General features: G+C 32.9%; 1 protein-coding gene across 7 annotated transcripts in view; it reads right to left on the bottom strand.

Moving 5' to 3' along the window:
• The window catches only part of LOC146533570 (KH domain-containing, RNA-binding, signal transduction-associated protein 2-like), a 153,814-nt gene that overhangs the window by 74,762 nt on the left and 55,997 nt on the right, over positions 1-23,055 (bottom strand). For 5 of the 7 annotated variants that reach the window (XR_014878540.1, XM_085194193.1, XM_085194198.1 and 2 more), the window contains exon 3: positions 10,059-10,212. Coding sequence is in view for 6 of the 7 variants with exons in the window: in XM_085194193.1 (XP_085050319.1) it covers positions 10,059-10,161 (103 nt within the window). In the remaining variant the exon portion in view is untranslated. The other 2 variants (XM_085194195.1, XM_085194194.1) reach the window with 2 other exon arrangements.

The raw sequence follows: 23,055 nt of genomic DNA on the forward strand, positions 1-23,055 counted from the left end.
AGAAGTACATAGTCAATGAAAATTTCAACTGTCTAACTATCACGATTTATGAGATATAGAGACAGATGGACGAACGAATTTCAGAGTTTTAGAAATTTCCCTTTTAACCCTTTTGGTACAGAACTCAAAAAAAAACCAGACTAGATAAAGAGAATCCACTATGAAGACAAGCCATTTCCATTTGAATCGACTACCCCATAACACTACGACCCCACCAAAACGGTTGCAAAACAAAAATTTCAATCGTGCTTAAATATTAAAGTAGAGCTTTCCAAGAGTTACCCTAAAAAGTTAATTTACCTTCACTCAGCCAATATACTTCTCAACTTCTGAAGTTGACAGTTTGGTAAGACATTAACGCGTTTAAATATACACCGGGATCGTAATTTTAAACTTCTAAGCTTATTTCTTCTAGCTTTATTACCTTTATGTCTCTTATGAAAATTATAATTATATAAGGGGAAAGCGTCTATCAGTAGCCAGACGTTTTCGGGTTCGATTCCCACTTAAATGACTCGGGAATGAATTATTTTCATTTTCTCACTTCGAAAACATGACGGAAAGTGGAGAACGGAGTGCCTTAACACTAAGTTTCGTTTACTTTCCTGCTTTGCGGTAAAAGGCAGGAAAGTGTTAAATAACTTTAAGTTCTGGTATACAATCTTCAATTCATAATAGAGGATTGAGAATTTCAATAAAAAATAAAAATCTTAGCATCACAGGATGTTGCGGAAATATGCTACGCTGGCGAGCTTTCTTGAGAGAAAGCTCATTTTTAGTAAGTTTTGCTATTTAAATTGAGTGCCTTGTTCTATTCTTATACGAAAGATTTACATTTTATGGGTAGTTTACTATCGTATTTAAGGTTATAAATTTAAAAATACTATTATTACAATATGAAGTATGAAGGCCACTTGCAGCGCAAGGGCACATAGTGTGACTGTAAATGCGACAGGTTGTGGGTTCGGTTCCTCGCTCGAGGAAATTAAATATTAAATATTTCCATTTTTCTTCGCTCTGGCGGCGGTGAAAAAACAACAAAAAAATCAACAATATCAATTATTTATCCAAGACTTTAAATTTCAAAGAAACCAAATTTCAAACGCCAGTAGTTTTTAACATTTAAAGCTTTAAATAAAGAAACACTGCGGGTTTCCTACGTTTAAGTTTCACACTCTTAAAAGACCCGTTTGGATTACTATCGGCTGAGAAATATATCATTTTTTATTCAGGATTGAACTAACTACCAAAGAAGGATACAGCTATGTAGGGTTGTGAATAAATAAAGCGTTTCTCTTAACTTTCTTAAAGGATCCTATCCTCGTGACATTTTCTTACTTGAGATAAATAAGTAAAAAAAATATTTTATAACGTACATTTCGTTTTGTTTTTTATTTATTTTTTCTCTTTTTTATCACCTTAGAAACGTAAGTACAATCACTGTCCCATAGCACAATTATAGCCTAAATAGCGTCCTTTATATTTACTAAGGAACCTAGTGTTAAGACATGCCTCTTTTCCGGAAATTTTAGCGACATTATGTGTTGAACGGCGAAACTCAACGCCGCGTTTTATCTGAATTACAGCTTAGTAATGTGAATAATTTAAATATAACGAAACTACAACCAAAAAACAGTAAACAAGTTCATTATGAAAACAATAGTGTATTACAATATATAAGATTTACAAAGGGCTGTATTAACACTTTGAAATGGTAATCACAGTATTTGTGATGTCACAATGTACTTGAAACAGATATAGAGAATTATTAACAAGCAAAGATATAAAGGTGAAATATTAATAAACCTGTTATTCCATTCTCTTTTGTTTTTTCACTTGTCAAATAATAATATCTTTGAGTAATTTAAGATGACGAATAATGTTATGCTGTTTGGAATTTTTTTTTCAATGGTTGTTGAAAGAATGGCGGTTGAAGTCCTCGTGGCGCAGCGGCACAAAATTTGAGAGTAAACGCGACGGTTGCGGGTTCTGTTGAAGGAATGAAAAAAATAATGTCTTCGCTAACAAGACAAAAGGCGGTTTCGCAACTCATTCAAAATTTCAATATTTGGGCCGAAAGTAGAAGTGTCTTAGCACAAGATTCTGTCTGTTTACCCTGCTATATATATACGGGATACAGCGTGAAGTTATAAAAACAAATAAAAAAAATTCTTGAGCAAACTAAAGATATTGCAATAAAATAATACATTTTAAGCGTTTGAAGCTAACTTGAATAATGTTATTTTCCGGGGTCCCCTTCCCCTCGTTTTCTGCAAAGATATAAAGGTGAAATATTAATAAACCTGTTATTCCATTCTCTTTTGTTTTTTCACTTGTCAAATAATAATATCTTTGAGTAATTTAAGATGACGAATAATGTTATGCTGTTTGGAATTTTTTTTTCAATGGTTGTTGAAAGAATGGCGGTTGAAGTCCTCGTGGCGCAGCGGCACAAAATTTGAGAGTAAACGCGACGGTTGCGGGTTCTGTTGAAGGAATGAAAAAAATAATGTCTTCGCTAACAAGACAAAAGGCGGTTTCGCAACTCATTCAAAATTTCAATATTTGGGCCGAAAGTAGAAGTGTCTTAGCACAAGATTCTGTCTGTTTACCCTGCTATATATATACGGGATACAGCGTGAAGTTATAAAAACAAATAAAAAAAATTCTTGAGCAAACTAAAGATATTGCAATAAAATAATACATTTTAAGCGTTTGAAGCTAACTTGAATAATGTTATTTTCCGGGGTCCCCTTCCCCTCGTTTTCTGTAACTGGCGACTGTCTCTTTTGTTACGACATTATAATTCTTATTTTGTACGTAGTTGGAATATTTTTGTTTTTGTATTATAAATTGTGATTTTTATATCCAGATTTGTTTTTCGTTCAATATATTTATTCTATTTTCTCCCCATTCACATCTTCATGTACATCTAAGAAAAATAACTCTAGTGTATTTATTAAATTCTTTAAAAAAACTAACTTGTATGGAAACGGTATTTTTTTTTGATTATAGGGAACTCAACTTAAGAATTTGTCGTTATTACTTTCTTTTAGGCCACTTTTAGACTTGAGAGATTGCCTGTCAAGTAGGTGAAACTGAAGAAAAATAAATTAAAATTTAATTATAGCCAGATTCCACTGCATTACCAAACCAAGTAAGATTTGAACTAACAACCTTCACGTTCAATCACAGCAATTGCGTCACGACGGAGTCAGAGCTTATACGTGTATAAAAAATGTATAAAAGTAAAAAAGCACTTCCATACAATTTAAAACGATGAATTTTTTAGATTATTCATGGCTAAAACCACTTTCGGAATAATCTAAATGCAGTATTTCAACGTGCCAGTGAATGGGATTAAATGAAAAGTTTTATAAATAATATAAGCTTTCAGAGTTAAGTTCATTAAAATATACTGTTTCAGGTTCGTTGTACATACTAGAGCTTTAATAAAATTGTATAAATAGAGTTTTTCTTAGCATCACGCTCTATCTCGCATTCAGCAGGGTAGACAGAGCGAACCTAGTACTAAGACACTCCTTTCCCCATTTTTACGTCGTATTCCTCATTTTCTGTTTCTTTTGCGTGGCGGAACTCAACGCCGCTCTATGCCTCGACATTTCTTGGAAATTTAGTACGTACATAATATTTTTTTTATATAAATAATAAGTTTTTAACAATTAATATACAGTTACAGTAATAAATATTCTATACACACAATATTCAGATGGCGTGAACCAATGACACACACTATTGCGGTCCCACGTCGGGCGCCAAACTATGAACATTGAACATGTCAAACCGCAGCACTGGGAAATAATTGAATCGTAAATTTGTAACTCGCCTACAAAATAAATTTAAAATTATTATATGAAAATGAAACTTTTATAACTTAGATTTCTTAATAATGAAGTTGAATCCCCCACAGACTTGACTTGACTTGACTTTTACTTTTTTTTTTCAAACAGAATATGACTTTTAGTCGTGCCAGTGTCAGACTATCCTTAACTTTGCCAATGTCATATAGAATACTGTAAAGATTAATCAGTTAAATATAAAGAAAGTAACAAACGAAAAAAGTAAATTGGACTAGTATCTATAACAGTTATCTATAACAAAAAATGTTATTAAAATAAGACTTTTTTTCACAGATTTCAATTTGTTGGTGAAGAGAGTCATGTGTGACTTTTTTCACTGTTCTCTTCATTTCAATTTCTGAATTGTTTTTTTAGTTTCCCACTATATTCCTTGCAGGATAGTCAGATAAACCGCAGTGCCGAATTACATATACTGAATAAAATGAATATTTAATAGTAGAATTTCATCAAACCTCATCGCGGACGACCACATGTTAAATCACATAATACGAGTTGATTGTAGCGTAAATTACTCGATACAAATTTTATGTAAAATTATCAATGCAACGGAGATTTTCACGTCACCCAATAAATATATTTTGTACAAAGAATAGTTATTTTAATGAACATTAATTAATAAAATATATTATAATAAACACAATATAATGGTACTACTATAACCCACCCTCTGGCTATAGAATAAATGGAGTACCACAGTTAATGTATGTTAACACGCTGTATCCCGCATAAAGCCGGTAGCGGGCAAGTAGGCCGTGGGTACACTGCTATGCAGGAATGCAAGATATAGCGCGAAGTTAAAAAAATCTGTTTCAGCTTTATTCAGGACTTACCATAAAATTTTCGTACAATTGTAGTATCATGGGACATTCGCTCTCTTAAGAGTTGAACTTTCAAAGAACCTTTCTATCTTAGCAGATGCCTGGCACAAAAGATTTATGTACTAAACAATTAGAGAACTCTGAAGTTAGGCATGGATAGACAGTTCTTCTCTTTCTTATTAGTTGTTCCGTTTCTCCTATAATATTTTTTTAAGCCTCACGCGGTATCACAATATATGAATCTGGGAACCTAATGTTAACAAATAACATACAAGTTGTTTAAATTATGTTTTTTCTCAGCTACACATTTTATTTATCTCACCGAAGGGTGCGTAGAGAATCTATTATTAAGGCGGGTGTCTTAATAATAGATTTCTTTTTTCTCCGTTTTCCACTCAACCTTATATTTTAAGAGGCGGAAGTGAACGCTGTGCATTGCCCTTACTTAAACATATCAATATGCATAAACTACGAGAAATAATTAAAGGCAGAGCAGGATCTGAATCTCCGTTTCTTGGCCACCATCCAAGTGTTCTAGCCAATTAGGCAAAACGTTCATAAAAGTAATGAAAACTTCTATACATTTATTTCAACTTTTGTAATTAATGAGGCCGTGATGCCTCAGGGGCCCAAGCGTAAAAGTGTAAACGCGAGAGTTATGGGTTATGGGTTCGATTGCCTCGGGAGTATATAATATATTCTTTATATATATAATATATATTAATAATTAATATATTCATTTTCTCGCCTTGGTAAGGAAGCTTTGTGCAGCGTTGAGTCCCGCCACTCAACATACAATGCTTTAAGAATGCGGTGGAAAGTGGAGAATGGATGTGTCTTAATGAAAACGGAGTGTCGTAACACTAGATTCCCAAGTTTCCCTCTGCATACCGTACCATATACGGAATACACCTTGACGCTAAAAAAAAACTAAGCTATATAATTTAACCATCTAAGTGATTTTTACAGTTAGGCCATTCTAGTATTACGAAACGTAATTTACTGATGTTTTGTACTAACAAAGATAGTTTTGGATTACAAAAACCTTAAAAAAAAAATCCCACTTTTTTTAATTTCGAAAGAAAAAATAGAGCAATAAAAACATTTGCGGTTTTTCACTTTCGAGACTATAACCTAGGGACCATCGACGAGTATTTAGACAAACGTCACGGTGCTACTTAAAAGTTTCATTACGTAAAACTGAATTGATCCTCAACCGTACCGTCCATACCGACATGTTTTAACTTGTTCCAATTTATGCCCACTCAACGCGAGTGGACAGCAGTAATAAAATTACAAAGAGCAAAGTTGAAACCTATTAACTATTCATAAATTGTTTTCGAAAGCTAAATTCATCGAGCTTTTACTTTCAGTATCGCCACACTCTACATAGTTTGCCTGTATAATAGAATAACTGGTGGTTATAAATTTAACCTCTTAACGTATGTACATATATAAAAAAAATCTTTCTTTATTAACCGAGTAAACGATAGGCAGTGTACAGACGATTTAGAAGTATAAATTAAATATCTAGGTAAGAGGAAATATAGGGGGGCTAAGACAGAATTGGTCTGAATTCTTATGGACACAGAAATTCGTCTGCCTTTTCTCGAGGAAATCTTTTAAAGGTAAACAATTCTTCAATAGAATTGAATCTAAAATTTAGCATCTAATCGAACACTATCCAACTGTACTTCGGAGTAAAACTTAGAAGTAAGAAAGTCGTGCATTCTGTCGTACCTTTTTCTTTTATTGCAGTTGAGAACTAAGAACAAAGAATGAAGCACTTGGAGCCAACAGTGGCACAGGGGCACAAGCCAGTGACTACAAACGCGACAGGTTGTGGGTTCGATTCCCATTTGAGAAAATGAAATATTTAATGTTTTTATTTCTTTGCTCTGGTAACAAGGCAAAGCTCGGCGTTGAGTTCCACTACTCAACACGCAATGCCTCCAGAGCTCAACGGAAAGCGGGGAAAAGGATTGTCTTTAAAAAAAAGGTAAGAACTAAACCCATTACGCCTACTTTAAAATTATATAATGACTGGGGCTGTCTTCACAATGACAAATACAAACAATTATACACCCAATAATAACAGAATACATTCATTATTATATCAAAACAAATATTAGCTAAAGCTAAATAAATGATAGCAATAAATATAATAGTTTACGTGTCATTTATCAAGACGTTAAAATGTATATAAGCCAAGTATCGAGAGGCTGCCAAAGTAATTATTTATTTTATTCTTAATTTAATTGGTGGTCCCTTTACAAGTTTTTATAAAAAGCGTAATAGTTAAACCGCGGCGTTTAGTTCCGCTAATCAACACATTATATATCGAAAATTAGACGGCAGGTGGGGCAAGTTTCACCTCTATCTCACAAGCAAGTAGGTTTGAGAGTATTGGGTGATGAATCTCAAAAACTTGTAGCAAACTAAGCCCAAACTCTTAGCAAAGAGATTGTTTAATTTCCATAGTAACATTTCCTCGAGTAAGAATCGAACCCATAAACTGTCGCATTTGCAGTTACATGCTTGTACTCCTGCACCACGACTGGCCTCTGTTTGATTATGAATATATCCTCAACTATAATTGTAATTACCCATCGACTACCTGAACACATTTTAACTGGGCGACGACGACGTAACTACATACAATTATATGTATATATAATTATATATATATTAGGTATGTTATTGTAATCTTCATAATTTGAAATCCCTTTCAAGTACGCGCAGGTGTGTTTTACGACGACGGAGTACATTAGCCCTTTTGTATTAATTGTTAGGATACTGAATGGTGTCTCATTTCAAAAGGAATGATTGTCTTGAATCGGTGTATTAGGTGAGCTATTTGGTTCATTTGTCGTCGTTTTGACGCAGTTACGACTCAAATGAGTGTCAAAATGACGTCATATTATTCAAACTAAGCATAGCATTTTTTGTTTACTTCACGCTATATCCCGCAGTTCTTCAGAGGTAGGAGGAACGTGGGAATCTAGTGTTAGGACAGTCCGTTCCCTTTAAGATACTTCCATTCCCCACTTTCAACTTGCGTGTTGAGAGGCGGAATTCAATGCCACGCCTTGCTTCGATACCAGAGGAAGAATTAAAAATATTAAATATTTCATTACATCGAGTGGGAATCAACCCCACAACCATTGCCTGACTAATTTTAATGACGTCGACGTCAATCGATTCGTTATAACTTTAGCTAAAAATATTAAATATTTCATTACATCGAGTGGGAATCAACCCCACAACCATTGCCTGACTAATTTTAATGACGTCGACGTCAATCGATTCGTTATAACTTTAGCTCTAATCATAAAATAGAACTATAAGTTAGTAAAACACATTAAAAGTAAATAAAATAACAATATTATGTAATCGAAGCTTTTTTATTGCTATCTCTACATCAATACAAAGCTTTTTTTAATCTAGTTCATAAAAATCCAAAGCTACGAATTACCATAGCCAATCGTAATTTACGATTTTCAATCGGTCATTCTCAAGCCTCATTAGCGGTGACCTACAATCATAATGTCATTATGAACAATTGTACAAAATCTACAATTTTTCGTAGTAAAAAACCGGCCATGTGTGAATCGGAATCATCTATGAGGGGTTCCGTAGTAAGCTAAATTAGACTGATTAACACAAAGCTAAATAAAATAAATTTATATTTTTTTCATCAGCAAAAACTAATTGATTTTTCATAGTGTATAAAGAAATTACACAGTTTTATTTACGATTTAATAAAAATTATTTTAAAAATTACTGATTTTATCTTGAATAAGACAAAACAATATTTCATTAAGAACAAATATCTGCAGATTATTTTTTGACCTATTCACACTCTTACTTTTCACACTAGCACGTGTTTAGCATTCAAACAACAGACAGATAAGAAAGAATTAGACAAAGATGAATTTAAAAAAGTATATTTTTTTGCCATACCACTACGGATCCCTAAAAAGTATTTTGTATATGATATAAATCAGTGTACAGTGGAAGTGTAATTTCGTCGCCAACAACCGATAGAAACTTGTGCAAACCGACCTTATCTGATTTAATGTGGTGGAACTAAAAAATTACTGGGCCATTTCGAGTTAGGCGCTCTTTGTAAACGCGATCATCATAAAATATACGAGTATACAGAAGTTGGGAACGAATTGTTTTAATAAAAAAAGAACACTTTTCTCGAGATTTTTTATTTATTTCTTTTCTGTTTTTTTTTTCTTATTGTTATATTTTAGGTACTGTAATAAATTTACAGCTTATTTCTTTTTTTTCGCATAGCAGAATAGACAGAGAGAAAGTAGTGTTAAGACACTCCGTTCTCGAGTTTTCGTCAAATGTTAAAGATTTTGCGTATTGAGTTACAAATTATTCTGCTGTCCACTTTTTTGCAGTTAAACTCTGTCTTTCTTTTATCTTAACATAATTATGTTTGATACAAAATTTAATTTTGCTACCTTAATAATTCCTTGATTAAAATTAGGCTAAGCTAAGAATATTTGACATAAAATACATAAGTATATTTATTGATAAATTTGCGGCCTTCATGGCGCAGCGGTACAGCGGCTGTACTCGGCGGCGTAACTCTCGACACTCGGTTGAATAAACTATTTTCATTCTCTAACTCTGATAACGAGACAATACGCGGTTTTGAGATCCGTCACTCAACACACAATGTCTCAGAAACGGGTGGTGCGTTAGGAACGGTCTCTTGACACAAGTTCCTTCTGCATACCCTGCTATATACAGGAGTTCCAATAGACATTTTTTTACGTTCTAACAAAATGATAGTTATTTTTGATTGTTACTTTTAGTTTTCATCTAAAAGTATATTTCACGACTTTATTTCAGTTCACATTTCTACTTCATAGTTTCTGAAAATATCATTTTAACCGATTCCTGCTGTTTTTTTAGTGACACTATTGAAGGCGAGCAAATAATTTCACATGTTGAAATGGCTAACTTTGAAAATACACGTTTGTAGAGAGTACATGTACCGTAGCAAAATTTGTTCTAATAATAAGTATATCTTTGTGTGCTAGATTGACTATTTTTCTAAGAAAGTTTAATATTAATTTTATGTAAGCATTCATTAATTTCATATTGTTAAAATAAAAACACAAAAACATACCTGTTTTTATTTCTATTTTGAACTACCAAGAAGAATACTTTTTATGAGATTTAAAAAAAATTCAAAACACTCATTGTTTATGCGTTTTTTAAACGTATTATATAATCGACAACTACCCGTTCAAAATAGTAATAGAAGAAATTTGCAGTTTTTCACTTTCGAGACTTTACCTATAATATTTTAGTGCTTTTTACTATGACTTACCATTCTTATGCCCGTAGTATCCGGTGCCAGACGATGACCCGCTACCAGTGGAGCCCTGTTGAGGCCTACCCTCGTCTTCCTCCAAAGGCAATGACGGTTCCATTTTATAATTTTATAGAATTAGCACATCACTACACTGCACTTCACTGTTTAACTGTAACAAATAAAAAAGAATATTATAAAATAAGTTTTAAATTACACAAAAGAAAGAAGAATATAATCTTTTTAAAATATAATATTATCTAGCGGGATTTAAATTCACTCCTGGAATCTGTCCTCTGACCACTAAGTCATTATGTTCTTATCAAGCAACTGCGAACATAAGTAATTTGTACTTGGACTATTTTCGGCGCTGGTTCAAATTTTTACAATTTTTATAATAATTTATTAACTAAATTCATAAAAAAAAAAAATCAAGCACTATAACTTCCAAAATATAAGGCATTTTTTCTAAGTACCTATACACAATATTTATATGGCTAGTGACCGTGAAAGCTTTTAAGCTTATATTATTGCCTTAGGGCAACAACGATTTATTTCCATTACTTTAGTAAAATTACTTTTCATTATAGCACTTTTAATGGACTTTGGGCCAATATTTCTTATATAAATAGACATGACCTGTATGCGCACTTCCTTTGTAATCTAAGTTCGTGAAGTAAATAAAGATTTTCCCCATTTTCCTTTAATATCTTTTAACAGCTTTTTCCTACATAGAGGAAATCTAGTGTCAAAACTCTCCGTTCTCCTCTATCCGTACAATTTTCGAGATATTGTGAGTTGAGTGCGTAACTCAACCTCACCGTTTTGTATCATACCACGAAGCAAGGACCAAATAAAAGTAATTCATTTACCTTAGTCGGTATCGAACCACAACCGCCACGTTTACGCCAGGACGATTTTTTGTCTATTTTCTAACGCCAATGTTTAAATACTTACTGACTAGGAAAAACACCTTCGAAATTTAACTTAATTGAATCAAAAAATACATATTAATACCTCAAAAACAAATTCTACAACGCCTTATACTATAATATAACACTTTATAATATACCACTAAAAATAAACCACAAACGCAAAGCTATATCTGTCTCTAAATAAAAGATTGTCAATACTGAAACGTTTAAATTTGCAATCCAATATAAGCCGATGTTTTCGACGCCGTATGTAATAAACTGAGCACGATGTTAGTGTGCCACTATTTTTACAGATGTTCCGAAATAGTATAGGAGGTGACTGGGTTTTTGGTCTTATTTATTTTTTTATTTGGCCTAGTTTCGCGCGACACCAGATTAAATAATCAATTTGTAGATTATAGTAAGAGTAGTGTTAAGACAATCGGATATTTAGTTTCGAATATATTTTCGACTATATATATATTATAATATTATTAATATAAATAAATTACAATTTTGTAATAGATTTATTTATTTTTGTATGCGCAACTCAGTTTACATAACAATGCATAACCAACATTTAAATAAAACAAATCGGCTCCTAGACTATCTTTATTCTGGCAGACTTCCCACGACGGTTTTGACGTGTCAAGCAAAAAAAAGCTCTTTATTTCAATTTCAAAGTATTAATAATAAAGGAAAATTCACAGTTTTCAAATATTCTACGCATTTCGTTTTGTTTAAATAAATTTATGGCACCATTATTTAGAATAACATAGAAATAATAGAAAATTTGAAAAGAACTTCGTATAAATTAGTTTCATTTACAATTATTGTCTTTGTCAGAATTTAGGTTTGATATATTTGTATATGATTTTATTTATTACTTCTATTGGGCGTTAATAAACGTATATGCTTCAACAGTTTGTCATTTGTTTTCTCTGTATTTACTTATATTTATTGAGGATTTCTGCCATTCAACACACGGTGTCTCAAAATCGGTCGAAAAGCGGAGAACGAAGAGTGATAGATATAGTGGATATGTATAGCGAAGGAAAAATATATTAGGTCACTACGTTCTTTACTGGTCAAGTAAATAAAAAGAGTCCTATAAGTCAGACAAATCCGAGACAGAATATTACTAATAGAATAACTGAATTAACTCCTACCTCGTATCTAATTCGTAGAAGATTGGCGTGGGATGACTTACTACTGCGAAAATTAATTGTACATATACTACCTAAGTTTACAATTAAGAGAATTCCCATGTTATTATTACAGGTTTACTGCAAATTTAGCTTGTTAGAACTGTTCCGTTACTGAGTGACTGACAGACAACACACAGATGTAATGGAAAATTTGGCATGTAGGTAAGGAAGCCTTAAGAGCAATTTCTCAAACTTCATAAGGAAGTGGAAAAAACAGAGTTTTCCATTTTCCATTTTTATTGAAGTCCAGGTAAACAAAGTTGCGAGCGACAACTAGTCAGTCCTATATGAAACAAATAGCTTTTAGCCTAATATTAAAACTATTTATTTTTCCATCTCACTATCACAAACACTATCACATCATCAGAAACTAGAAAGCTACTGAAAAAATATATGACTCATACACTTTTATTACACACATACGAGTAGATAGACAGAGTTCCAAAACATCATAAAACAGTACTATTTCAAAGCTAACATTTAACAGTTAAGACCTTGTCAAAATTCAACATAAAACCAGCGCCGGTTGAAATAACAAACGCTACGGTTATAATAGTATATGAAATATTTACTCGTAATACATGCGTGTTTGTTTTTGTAAAGTTAAAGCTTAATGATGGAGTATCTCTCCATCTATTTATTGTAAAATAAACTCCGGGAGAGAAGGAAGGAAATTATTTAATGTATCAGGGTTCAGTATTTTATGTGTGTGTCAGTCTGTCAATCGGATTTTTTTGGCATGGCAAAGACCCAGAAGCCTTGTTAAGGAAAAATGTTAAGATAGTGTAGAGATACCAATCAATTTTAAATAGGTATTTGTCCTTGAGAAAAAATTACTTTAAAGTCTCCGCAATGAAAAAATACGAGCAGTCATCTTTGGTCAGCTTGGAATTTCCCGCGAAATCAAAATCTATATATATAAAAGAACTTGTCCTCACTGACTGAGGTAAAACGCACGCACAACCGTAACCGCTGTGCGTAGAAACGTGGAATTTGGACAGATGTTTACTTTTGTAATCTGGACATCCACTAAGAAGGAATTTTGAAAAATTTTAACCCTAAAGGGGTGATATAGGGGTTGAAAGTTTGTATGGAAAAAAATTTAAATCGGCACTGATTCTTATAAAATTTTAAATTTAGATTTTCAAAAGTGTTTAATTGAACACGTGTTTCATCGTTTTCTAGAATTCTCCTCCTAAGGGTGCAAATAAGGGGTTGAAAGTTTGTATAGATTTTTTTTTTTAAATCGGCACCAATTTTTATAAAATTTGAAATCCAGACTCTTAGAAGTATTTAATTGAACACGTGTTTCATGGTTTTCTAAAATTCTTCCCCTAAGGGTGCAAATAAGGGGTTGAAAGTTTGTATGGAAAAATCTTTAAAACGCCACCGATTATTATAAAATTTTTAATTTAGACTCTTAAAAATATTTAATTGAATATGTGTTTCATGGTTTTCTATAATTCACCCCCTAAGGGTGCAAATAAGGGGTTGAAAATTTGTATGGAATTTTTTTTAAATTGCCACCGATTTTTATAAAATTTGAAATTTAGACTCTTCAAAATTGAACACTTTTCATGGTTTATTAGAATTCACCCCTAATTACGGAAGCGAAGCTGCGCGCGTCCGCTAGTCTATTATATACTTCCCGTTGGCTTAGAATTATGAAATTTGCCGTTAATTCATACTTTTAGTAAAAATAGCTAAATGGAAAAATACGACTATTGAAAAATTGTTTTTGTATTAATTCAATTAAATTGTCTTTTCTTTAATTAAGCCAATTAATATCACCTGCTTTCGATAGGCAGAATTTTCGAGGCAGAGCTTAACGTTGCGCTCTGTCTCAGTAAAGCGAGGAAAAGAATTCACAACGATGATCTTTAGAGTATCGCGATATCAAACTATTTTCTTTGTAAATTAAAAAAAAAATTGAATAACGCAACCCTAATATGAATACTGTCTGCATCAGCATGATGTATTACATAAAATATTCAAGCATCGCTCGTTTATTTAACATTCGGCTTACTTCAAGATTTACCGAGTTTCGAGACACGGAGAGATTCGGAGAAATTTGTTTTCATATAAAATCATATTTAACATGCTATATTTTCGTTTAAATTGACTACAAATTTACCTTTCTAGAAACACATTTTATAAATCTTTATAAAAATATTTATTTACGAGTAGGTTGAGACTGTCGTATGTCTCAAAATAAATATTCGCATTTTTCTTGCTCCGGTAAGATAAGATGCAGCGGAGAGTTCTGTCACACTTGTGCCTATGTTATATGTATGTCAAAATACAATTTGAGGCCATCGTAGTGCAGCGGCACAGGCGTGCGATTCCCACTCGGAGCAATCGAGATTTCTATGTGCTTGGTACAGCATGCAGCTTAAAAAAGTAGAATTTGAGGTTTCAAACGGCGAATTTAATGTGTAAAAGCATTACAGAAAAAAATATAAAACACCTATACTATACAAACAAAAATAAGAAATTACCTACTATAATGTAATATAATATATAATTCATCATCACATTTATATATAATTCTTACATATAAAACTGATTAAAAATATTTTAAAGTTATTTTCATACTATAACGCAGACAATTCCCAAAGGTATCGCGTACATTATAAAAGCAAACAAGTTCAACAAAAAGCTATGCTTTCGGAGGAAGTTTTAATTTGGCCACGGAATAATGATGTAGATATTTGAAGCTTCTAGAAAAAAAATCTATAAGAAAATAATGTTTTTTTAAGGACGTTTCCAACAAATAGGCAGATGAAGGCAGAAAGAACAAAACAGAACTTGTTGAAGTCGTGGAACTTGAAGCCTTACAGCACATTTCACGGATCCAGAGGTCTGCGATCTGTCTGTGTCTGACTTTAAGCGATGGTTGGCGTTTGATCCCCCATCACTCTGAGGATGTATTTTTTTATTTCTCCGTTCTGGCTAAACAAGATGAAGCATTAATTACTCAGCACGATTGCGTGTCCTGAATTTGGTGGGACGCGGAGAACGTAGTGTCTATAAGTCACTCACTAATAAAAATCTTTTATTTGTCACTCACTATACATGTAAAACAAATGCCATTTTGTAGAACGCTTACCGGAAGTTATACCTTATTTTAGATAGATTTGAGTGTGTGCCAGATAACACGATGTTTCAGATATCATTCATTTTTTACAGAACATTTACAAAATATATTTTTATAATATATTATTTTAAAATATTATGTTGTTTATTTTATAATAAATGAAATATTTGAGGTAGTATTTCTGAAATTATAATTTATTATATTATGTACATTGTTCACTCTACAGTGTATATATATATCTAATAAGATAATACATATAATAAGAAATAATAATAAAAATGGCGCGTCGTACATTGAATATATTTACAAAAAATAATTGAGGAGGGTTCAGGAACAGTAATAGAGTTATATTTTATTTTAAAAATCTGGATACCCGATGTGGAACCTTAACAACCTGTCTAAACTATAAGAGATATAAATATACTGCCTTGGGGAAATTGAACAAGATGACAAATAATTTCTACCCACATAACAAAAATGAAGGTCTGGAGTACCTGACGTGGAACCCTAGCAGTTCATCTAATCTCTAAGAGATATACTAGAAAAAGTTGATCAACATAAACGGGCAAAACCGCGGGCGGGCCACTAGTATGAAATAACTAAAGTTATGTGAAAACATCATAGTGCAATCGGACAGTGCTTAATTGTGAACGTAATGGTTGTGGGTTCGATCTCCACTTAAGAGAATAGATTATGAGAAAAGTATAAATTTAGAAAGATATTAAGCATTGAGGCTATGAAGTCGGCAGAAAATAGGGATGTGAAATGTATTAATGGAAACAGAGTGTGTTAAGACTACGTCCAGGTTCCCTTTGCATAATCTGCTACATGTGCGAGATATAACGTGAAGATAAAATAATAAATAAAAAAAAATAATTAATTTTTAACAAAAAGGAAAACCGACTTCTAACAACGAACTAAAGAGTGAAAAATAATTTTACAAAGATTTTATAATTTTGAAGTCGGTGTCAAACTAATGCTACAACACCTTTACTACAATATCTAATTACTAAGCCTGTTTGTTTTACTTGGCACCGACTTCAAAATTATAAAATCTTTGTAAAATTATTTTTCACTTTTTAGTTCGTTGTTAGAAGTCGATTTTCCTTTTTGTTAAAAATCAATTTATTTTACGATTTTTAGTGATGATCTACCCATCACTTAAAATGATGCTTCTTGAACGAGTGGTGATGGTGGTGGTAGTGGTTCTCAACGAGTGGTTGTGATTGTCCTATGTAAAACTTCATTTAATTAGGTATTATTTTTGTGCAAAGTTACATTTTGGTATATTGACAAGAACATTCATAAAATGTATTCGGGCGAATTGGGAATCTATCTCCCTTCTTTGAAGTTGGTTGAAAATGAGAACATCCTCTTTTTTGGGGTTGGTTGAAAAGAAATGCAACCATCAGGAATCTCACTTCTGACATCAATTTAAAAAGTGTTTGCTTGTAACTATTACAGTATAATCAATTTTTTACCAAAAAAAACAAACTTTCTCAATTTTCTCCGGATTCCATTATCGAAACCTAACCAAACTCTCACCAAATTATCCTTGAAGTGTATCCTTTCAAATAAAAATCATCATCACATAAAAGAATCATCAAAATCGGTTGGGGCGACATTGATTTATTCGGCTATTAGTCGCACATGCCTAATGCAAATTTAAGACTTATGTGATTTTCTCATGGATACCATTGTCAGACATGGACCAAAAAAAACTGGGACCATTCGGGAAGCTATACCTTTCAAATAAAAATATCAAAAATATCATAATCGGTTCACCCAGTTAAAAGGTTTGAGGTAACAAATATAAAAAAAAAAAAAAAATTACAGTCGAATTGATAACCTCCTTTTCTTACAGAAGTCGGTTAAAAAAGGATTTGATTGCCCGCGCTTGGTGTATCAGAACAGTTAGCAGAACGAATCTATAAGCCAGGAATGGGTCTGAGAACCTAACGTCAAGATATTCCGTTCCCAATAAGATACTTCCTTTCCCTATTTTCCATTGAACCAAAGCCTCGTTACCAAAGCGTGGAAATTAAAATATTAAATATATCATTTTCTCGATTGGGAGTCGAACCTACAAGCAGTCGCGTTTACTGTCGCACGTTTAGGCCCTTGCGCTATTACAGTCTTCGTAAAATGTATAATAGAAACATATACCTCAACCACACGAAGACATTTAACAAATATAATGCAAATTTCTCAGAAAACTTCACCTCATGCCGCAATTTTACAATAACTTTCAACTAAAGGAGCTATAAATTTAAATATTTTCTATTAAATATAATTTCATATTTCGCTCAGTAACGTAATGCTCGAATGCTAGCAGAAATAACCTAAAATAAATTAACATAAAGCGATGCGGTGGTTTGAATACGGCAATTTACTAAGAAACATGGAATAAAAATAGTAAATTCTAGTTAGAATGAGGCCATGGTGGAGAACTTGAGGAATATCAGTACCTGCAATGGTTATAAGTTCAATTTGCAATCGGTAAATAATTATATATAAATACTGATGGTTCTCCCGGTCTAAATATGTAACCTAAAATAAATTAACTTTTTCAAAGCCAAGAAGAATTTAGTGTTAAGACACTGTGCTCTTCAAATTCAGCTTCAAGCAATAATCAAATTAGTTACCTACATTTTCCAAGTCTTACAACTTCACTGCTCAAGTGCTTTCTTGCGTATAATTTAACGAAAACACATGAGTTAAACTAAGCAGTGCGCTATTTTACTCAAATTATAGGGAAGTGAAATTTTGGCAAAACAACATGGGTTCCGTAGTATATTGAGGCCGTTATATTCAATGTTCGTGCAAGTTCTGCTATAACATTGTTATTTTACGAACTAACCCTATATTTAATATCGATTTTACTCATATTGTAATGAGAAAAAGCTATGGTAGCGCGATTCCCGCTTCATCATCATCATCATCATCATCAGCCTGTCCTCGTCCACTGCTGGACATAGGCCTCTCCAATGGCACGCCACTGAGCTTGATCTTCACTTTGCGATTCCCGCTTGGCAGTTTTTAATTTTGGAGATATTGTGTCTTGAGTATCGGAACTCAATGCTGTTCTATTTTACTATAGCGAGAAAATGAAAACAATTTAGGAAATTAATTCCCTAAGTTGAAATCGAACCCGTAACTATCACGTTTATTAAGGAACACTGTGCACTGAGCTACGCTGGCTTTATAATTAAGAATTATGTTAGTATAAATTCTATGGCATGTTTAAGGTTATTGTTTTTCAGATTCACGCTTTATCCCACAAATATTCCCGAAAACGAATATTCTCAGCGCCACCATGAAAATACCTCACTTATTGAAATCTCACTGATATCTCAGTCTCTCATTAGCTTATAGCAGGGTTGGTTTCCGTAAGTGGGAGTCAAATCTACAACTTTCGCATTTACATTCCCATGCTGTTCCACTGTACCATAATGACCTTACCAAAATAATATAATTGCTTAATAAAACAAATATAAATAGAATAATAAGCGATCTTCAAAGACGTTTGCGAATCGTAAAAACTGACTAATGACAGCAGATGTGACTCTCATATAATATGATATTAGACAAGTATTTGTAAGACATTACGCTGGATGGGTAGCTTTGGTGACAATATTTAGATGAAAATAATAAAGTTAATCTAAATTATATTAGGAATTTCATCTATTTTTAATTTGTTTTTATTAGGTCAACAATCGTCGGTGGAAATTCTAAGAAAATAAATTTATTTTAAACATGACAGCTATACGTAGTAGCTTAATACAATATCTTCGATATGGTCTGATGATGAAGCAAGGACCTGAATGGTGAAACTCTTCAGAGGTTATTAGGAAACAACTCGAGTTTAAGCTTATTTTAATTCATAACTTGATAAGTATGTAGGTTCGTGTTATAATGGAACCACGACCTAAATAGTGGAATTTTTCAGAGGATATCCGTCCAATTTTTGAGACATTGTCTATTGAATGGCGTAACTCTACGCCACGCTTTGCCTCGTTATCTTAACATGGAAATATAAATTGTACGAGTGGAAATCGAATCTACAATCGTCGATTTCCCAACGTTTTCCTACTCCATGACGGCTCCAGAATAATAAGTTCCAGTTGTTGAAATATTTAGAGCGCACTCTATAATTTCTATATGCCACAACACGTACGCATTTTGATTTATTACTCCTATGATAGACTAAACAAAGTTACTGCCAAGAGCGCTAAGGAAGGCAGAAGTTTGGTTACTATATTAATATTATATATTATACAGTATATTAATATTCTAAAGTATTTATATTTATCAAAGCGAGGTGAAAATTTGTGCGGTAAGCGGGGAACGGAGTGTCTTAACACTATGTTTCATCTACCTACTCCGGTATATGCGGGATAGAGCGAGAAGCTATAAAAAAAATCGAATTATTTATTTCTTCGAGTGTGGATCGGACTCACAACCATCACGTTACAAAATGACACTGTACCGCAACGATCTTAGATTTTATAAAAAAATTCCATATTTTTATCCTTTTCATTTTCCAAATTCCTAAAGCTCTTCCTTAAGTATATTTTTTAGTTCACACTTGACCTCCACATAACAGTGATAGGCAGAGGAATACTAGTGCTAAGATACTCCGTTCTCCGCTTTTTAACAATTTCCGAAACCTTAGGTATTTAGTGGTGAACTGAATCCTGTATTTTATCATATTACCAGAGCGAAAAAATGAAAATAATTAATTCATTCAAATGGAAATCTAACCTCAAACGATAGCCTAAAATTCATAAAGAACACAATTATATCCACTAATTATTCTTCCCAATCGTAGTGATTCATCACTACACCCACTAGATACGAGTACAGTACATAAAGATAAAACGAAGAGTCCCTAATTCAATATTAATTTGTGTAACGTCTGGAGTCATAGCGTGCACAGTGATGGATACGGAGACGGCGCGAGCGTCTCGGCGTTGGCCGTTGTCCAAAATATATTTTACATAATACCTGGGCGGCGTGCACAGTGGTTGATATCGGTGTTAATGTCATTTGTTGGAAGACTAGTGTTGTGCTTGTGGTTCTGTCCGTGTGGAATATTCGTTGTATCCTGCGTATAGCAGAGAGGCAGAGGGGAGCTAGTGTTAAGGTACTCCGTTCCCCAATCTTGGTCCAATTTTCAAGGTATTGTGTGTTGGCTCAGGAAAATCAATTCCGTGCTTCGCCTTGTTACCAAAACGATCATGAAAATAAAGTCAAAGTCAAAGTCAAAATATCTTTATTCCATAAAAATGCTTAACTTGGACATGTCATCCTATATCTTATAAAACAAAGTCGCTTTTCGTGTCTGTCTGAACTTTCTAACTCTTCTTCTTCTAAACCACCCAACGGATTTTTATGCGGTTTTCACCATTAGGTCGAGTATTTCTCAGGGAAGGTTTATATATAGTTTATTATTTGTACATTCTTATGTAAATTAACATAAATACGATAAATGTGTCTAAAGTCCTACCCGCTGAGACACTTTCGCGCATGCGCTGCTTTAATGGTAAGTACTACATGAAAATAGTGTACTGGAGTATTGTTCCTCTTAATAAGATCTACAAAAAAGTCCGCGACAGCATATTTTTATCTTTTAAGAATAACGTGTAGTGATCACATTTCTGTCTAAAAATAGTAATTTCAATATATTTTTTATTGTGAGGGATATTTTTCCATAATGGTATTAATCCTTATCCTTTAAAATACTTTATTAATTTTCTACGTTAAACGAAGATAAATTTGCTTTATACACTATTTCGAAATTGCGAATAGTATTAGAGAAAAACGCATTTAATTGTTGACACATCACGCCATTGACACATCAGCTGTGCCGACTCAAGTTTTACTTATCCCTTACTCTCAGCATATAAATAAGTATATTAGTTACGTTGGCCATTTAATGTAGATCAAAACTGTCTTTTACTGTTTTTTCATTTTAATAAGTACTTTAGAAGTTGATACAATATCAAAACATCCTTGCTGCGCAACGCGCCCCGCGACGTTTTGCTTATACAAGCGCGTCATGAGCAGTCATCGGTGGTTCAGTGAATGCTCGCCTGCCACGCGGGCCCGGGTTTGATTCCCGGCCAATGTATTCTATTTAATTTTCCTCACAGACAGCCACGTAGTGCTTGCTTTTCACCAGGGACAGAATACCCTCTTCAGCATTAACCACAAGCTCGAAAAAAAAAACCCGCCCGCTATAGAGGCATAGCAACGAAGATTTAGATGCGTTTGCACGTATTGGATAATTGGAGTTGAATGTATTATTTCAACGCGATATATTTGGTTTCATATTTTTTGTAGTAGTTATTAGTAGGTAGGCTTTTGTTTATAATTTCTTCCGTTTAAAAATAGTCATTTAACTATCTAAATATAGTCATTTAAAAATATTTTAATAAGTACTTGAAAAGATTAGTAGCACAGATTTAAAATTACGGTACCTACTAAAAAATCCTTGCTGTGTAAAACAATTGGAAAATCCTTATTGAAACTACGAAAATGCGGGTTGCATTAGAGTTTAATTAATTTTCACATTATCTTAAGTGCTTTGCAAACATACATTATATGAATAATCCAGTAGTAAAAGCGGGCGAAGCCGCAAGGGGGTCGCTAGTAAAAGATAAAAAAAAATGGAAAACAAAATAACCAAAAAAAATGTGCAATTTTGACTTGAAAAAAGCCCGTTCAAATGGTTGAGCTCATGAGAAGATACAGGCAAAGAAACTCATGGCCACTCTTTTTAAATGCCAACATTTGTTATAAATCACAATTAACAATTTTAACTTAGAAATAGAGCAACTCATTTCCAAACATCTTTATCGCGAACATAATCTTTAACAGAGTAATAAGCTTTTTGGCAGAGCCTGTGCTTTACCACTTTTTTAAATTTGTTCAGTGATAAATTAACCATGTCGTTTGGAAGTTTGTTATAAAAGTGTATACTTTGACCTACGAATGAGTGAGACACTTTATGGAGCCTAGAGAAGGGCACAGCAAGCTTATTTTTATTTTTATATTCTATTTCCTATTCCTATTTAATATTCTATTCTCCTAAAGCTGTTTCACGCCAATAGATTCTATAACCCATTAACAAGTAAAATTCTTACTATTGATAATTAATTTATTAATTATTAGATATTAATTAATAATTTATTTAATTATCAATACAATGTCATGTGTGAACATAACTGTATTAGCTCATTCAATGCTTCAAGCCTCACTAATGATGTCAGTTAAAATGAACTCGTCTATTCTTAATGTCCTACAAATATGAGGATTGAATTTTAGACTTTTGACATTAGGACAGCTCTATTATTATTATATTTTTTTTGATTTGCCTATACTAATATGACTCATAATGAAATTATTTTGTTGTGAATTTTACAATTATTTTTTAATACCAGCTTCTTCCTTTTGCCAGAGAAAACCTAGTGATAAAACTCTCCTTTTCCAAATATTTTTCCCAAATGGGAACATTGCGTTGTCATTGGTGGCGGAACTCAACGCTGCACTGTATCTTGTCAGAGCGGTGAAATGAAAATAATTTTAATCATTTCCCTGATCCGGATCAAACCCACGACCGTTGCGTATACAGATTAAGACTGCTCTTAAAGAATTACTATTTCCACATGTGAATTTTGCTGAAGAAACTGTCAGGGAAAATTATCATATATCTTTTTCCTGTCCCACAAAAATTTAGATAAAATCTTTTGACTTCTAAATCTGTCTCTGTGATGGATCTATTTAGATACGCG

This window comes from Heliconius melpomene, chromosome 12 (genome assembly GCF_056956725.1).
Source record: "Heliconius melpomene rosina isolate 202511_hmr_F chromosome 12, ASM5695672v1, whole genome shotgun sequence".
NCBI lineage: Eukaryota > Metazoa > Arthropoda > Insecta > Lepidoptera > Nymphalidae > Heliconius > Heliconius melpomene.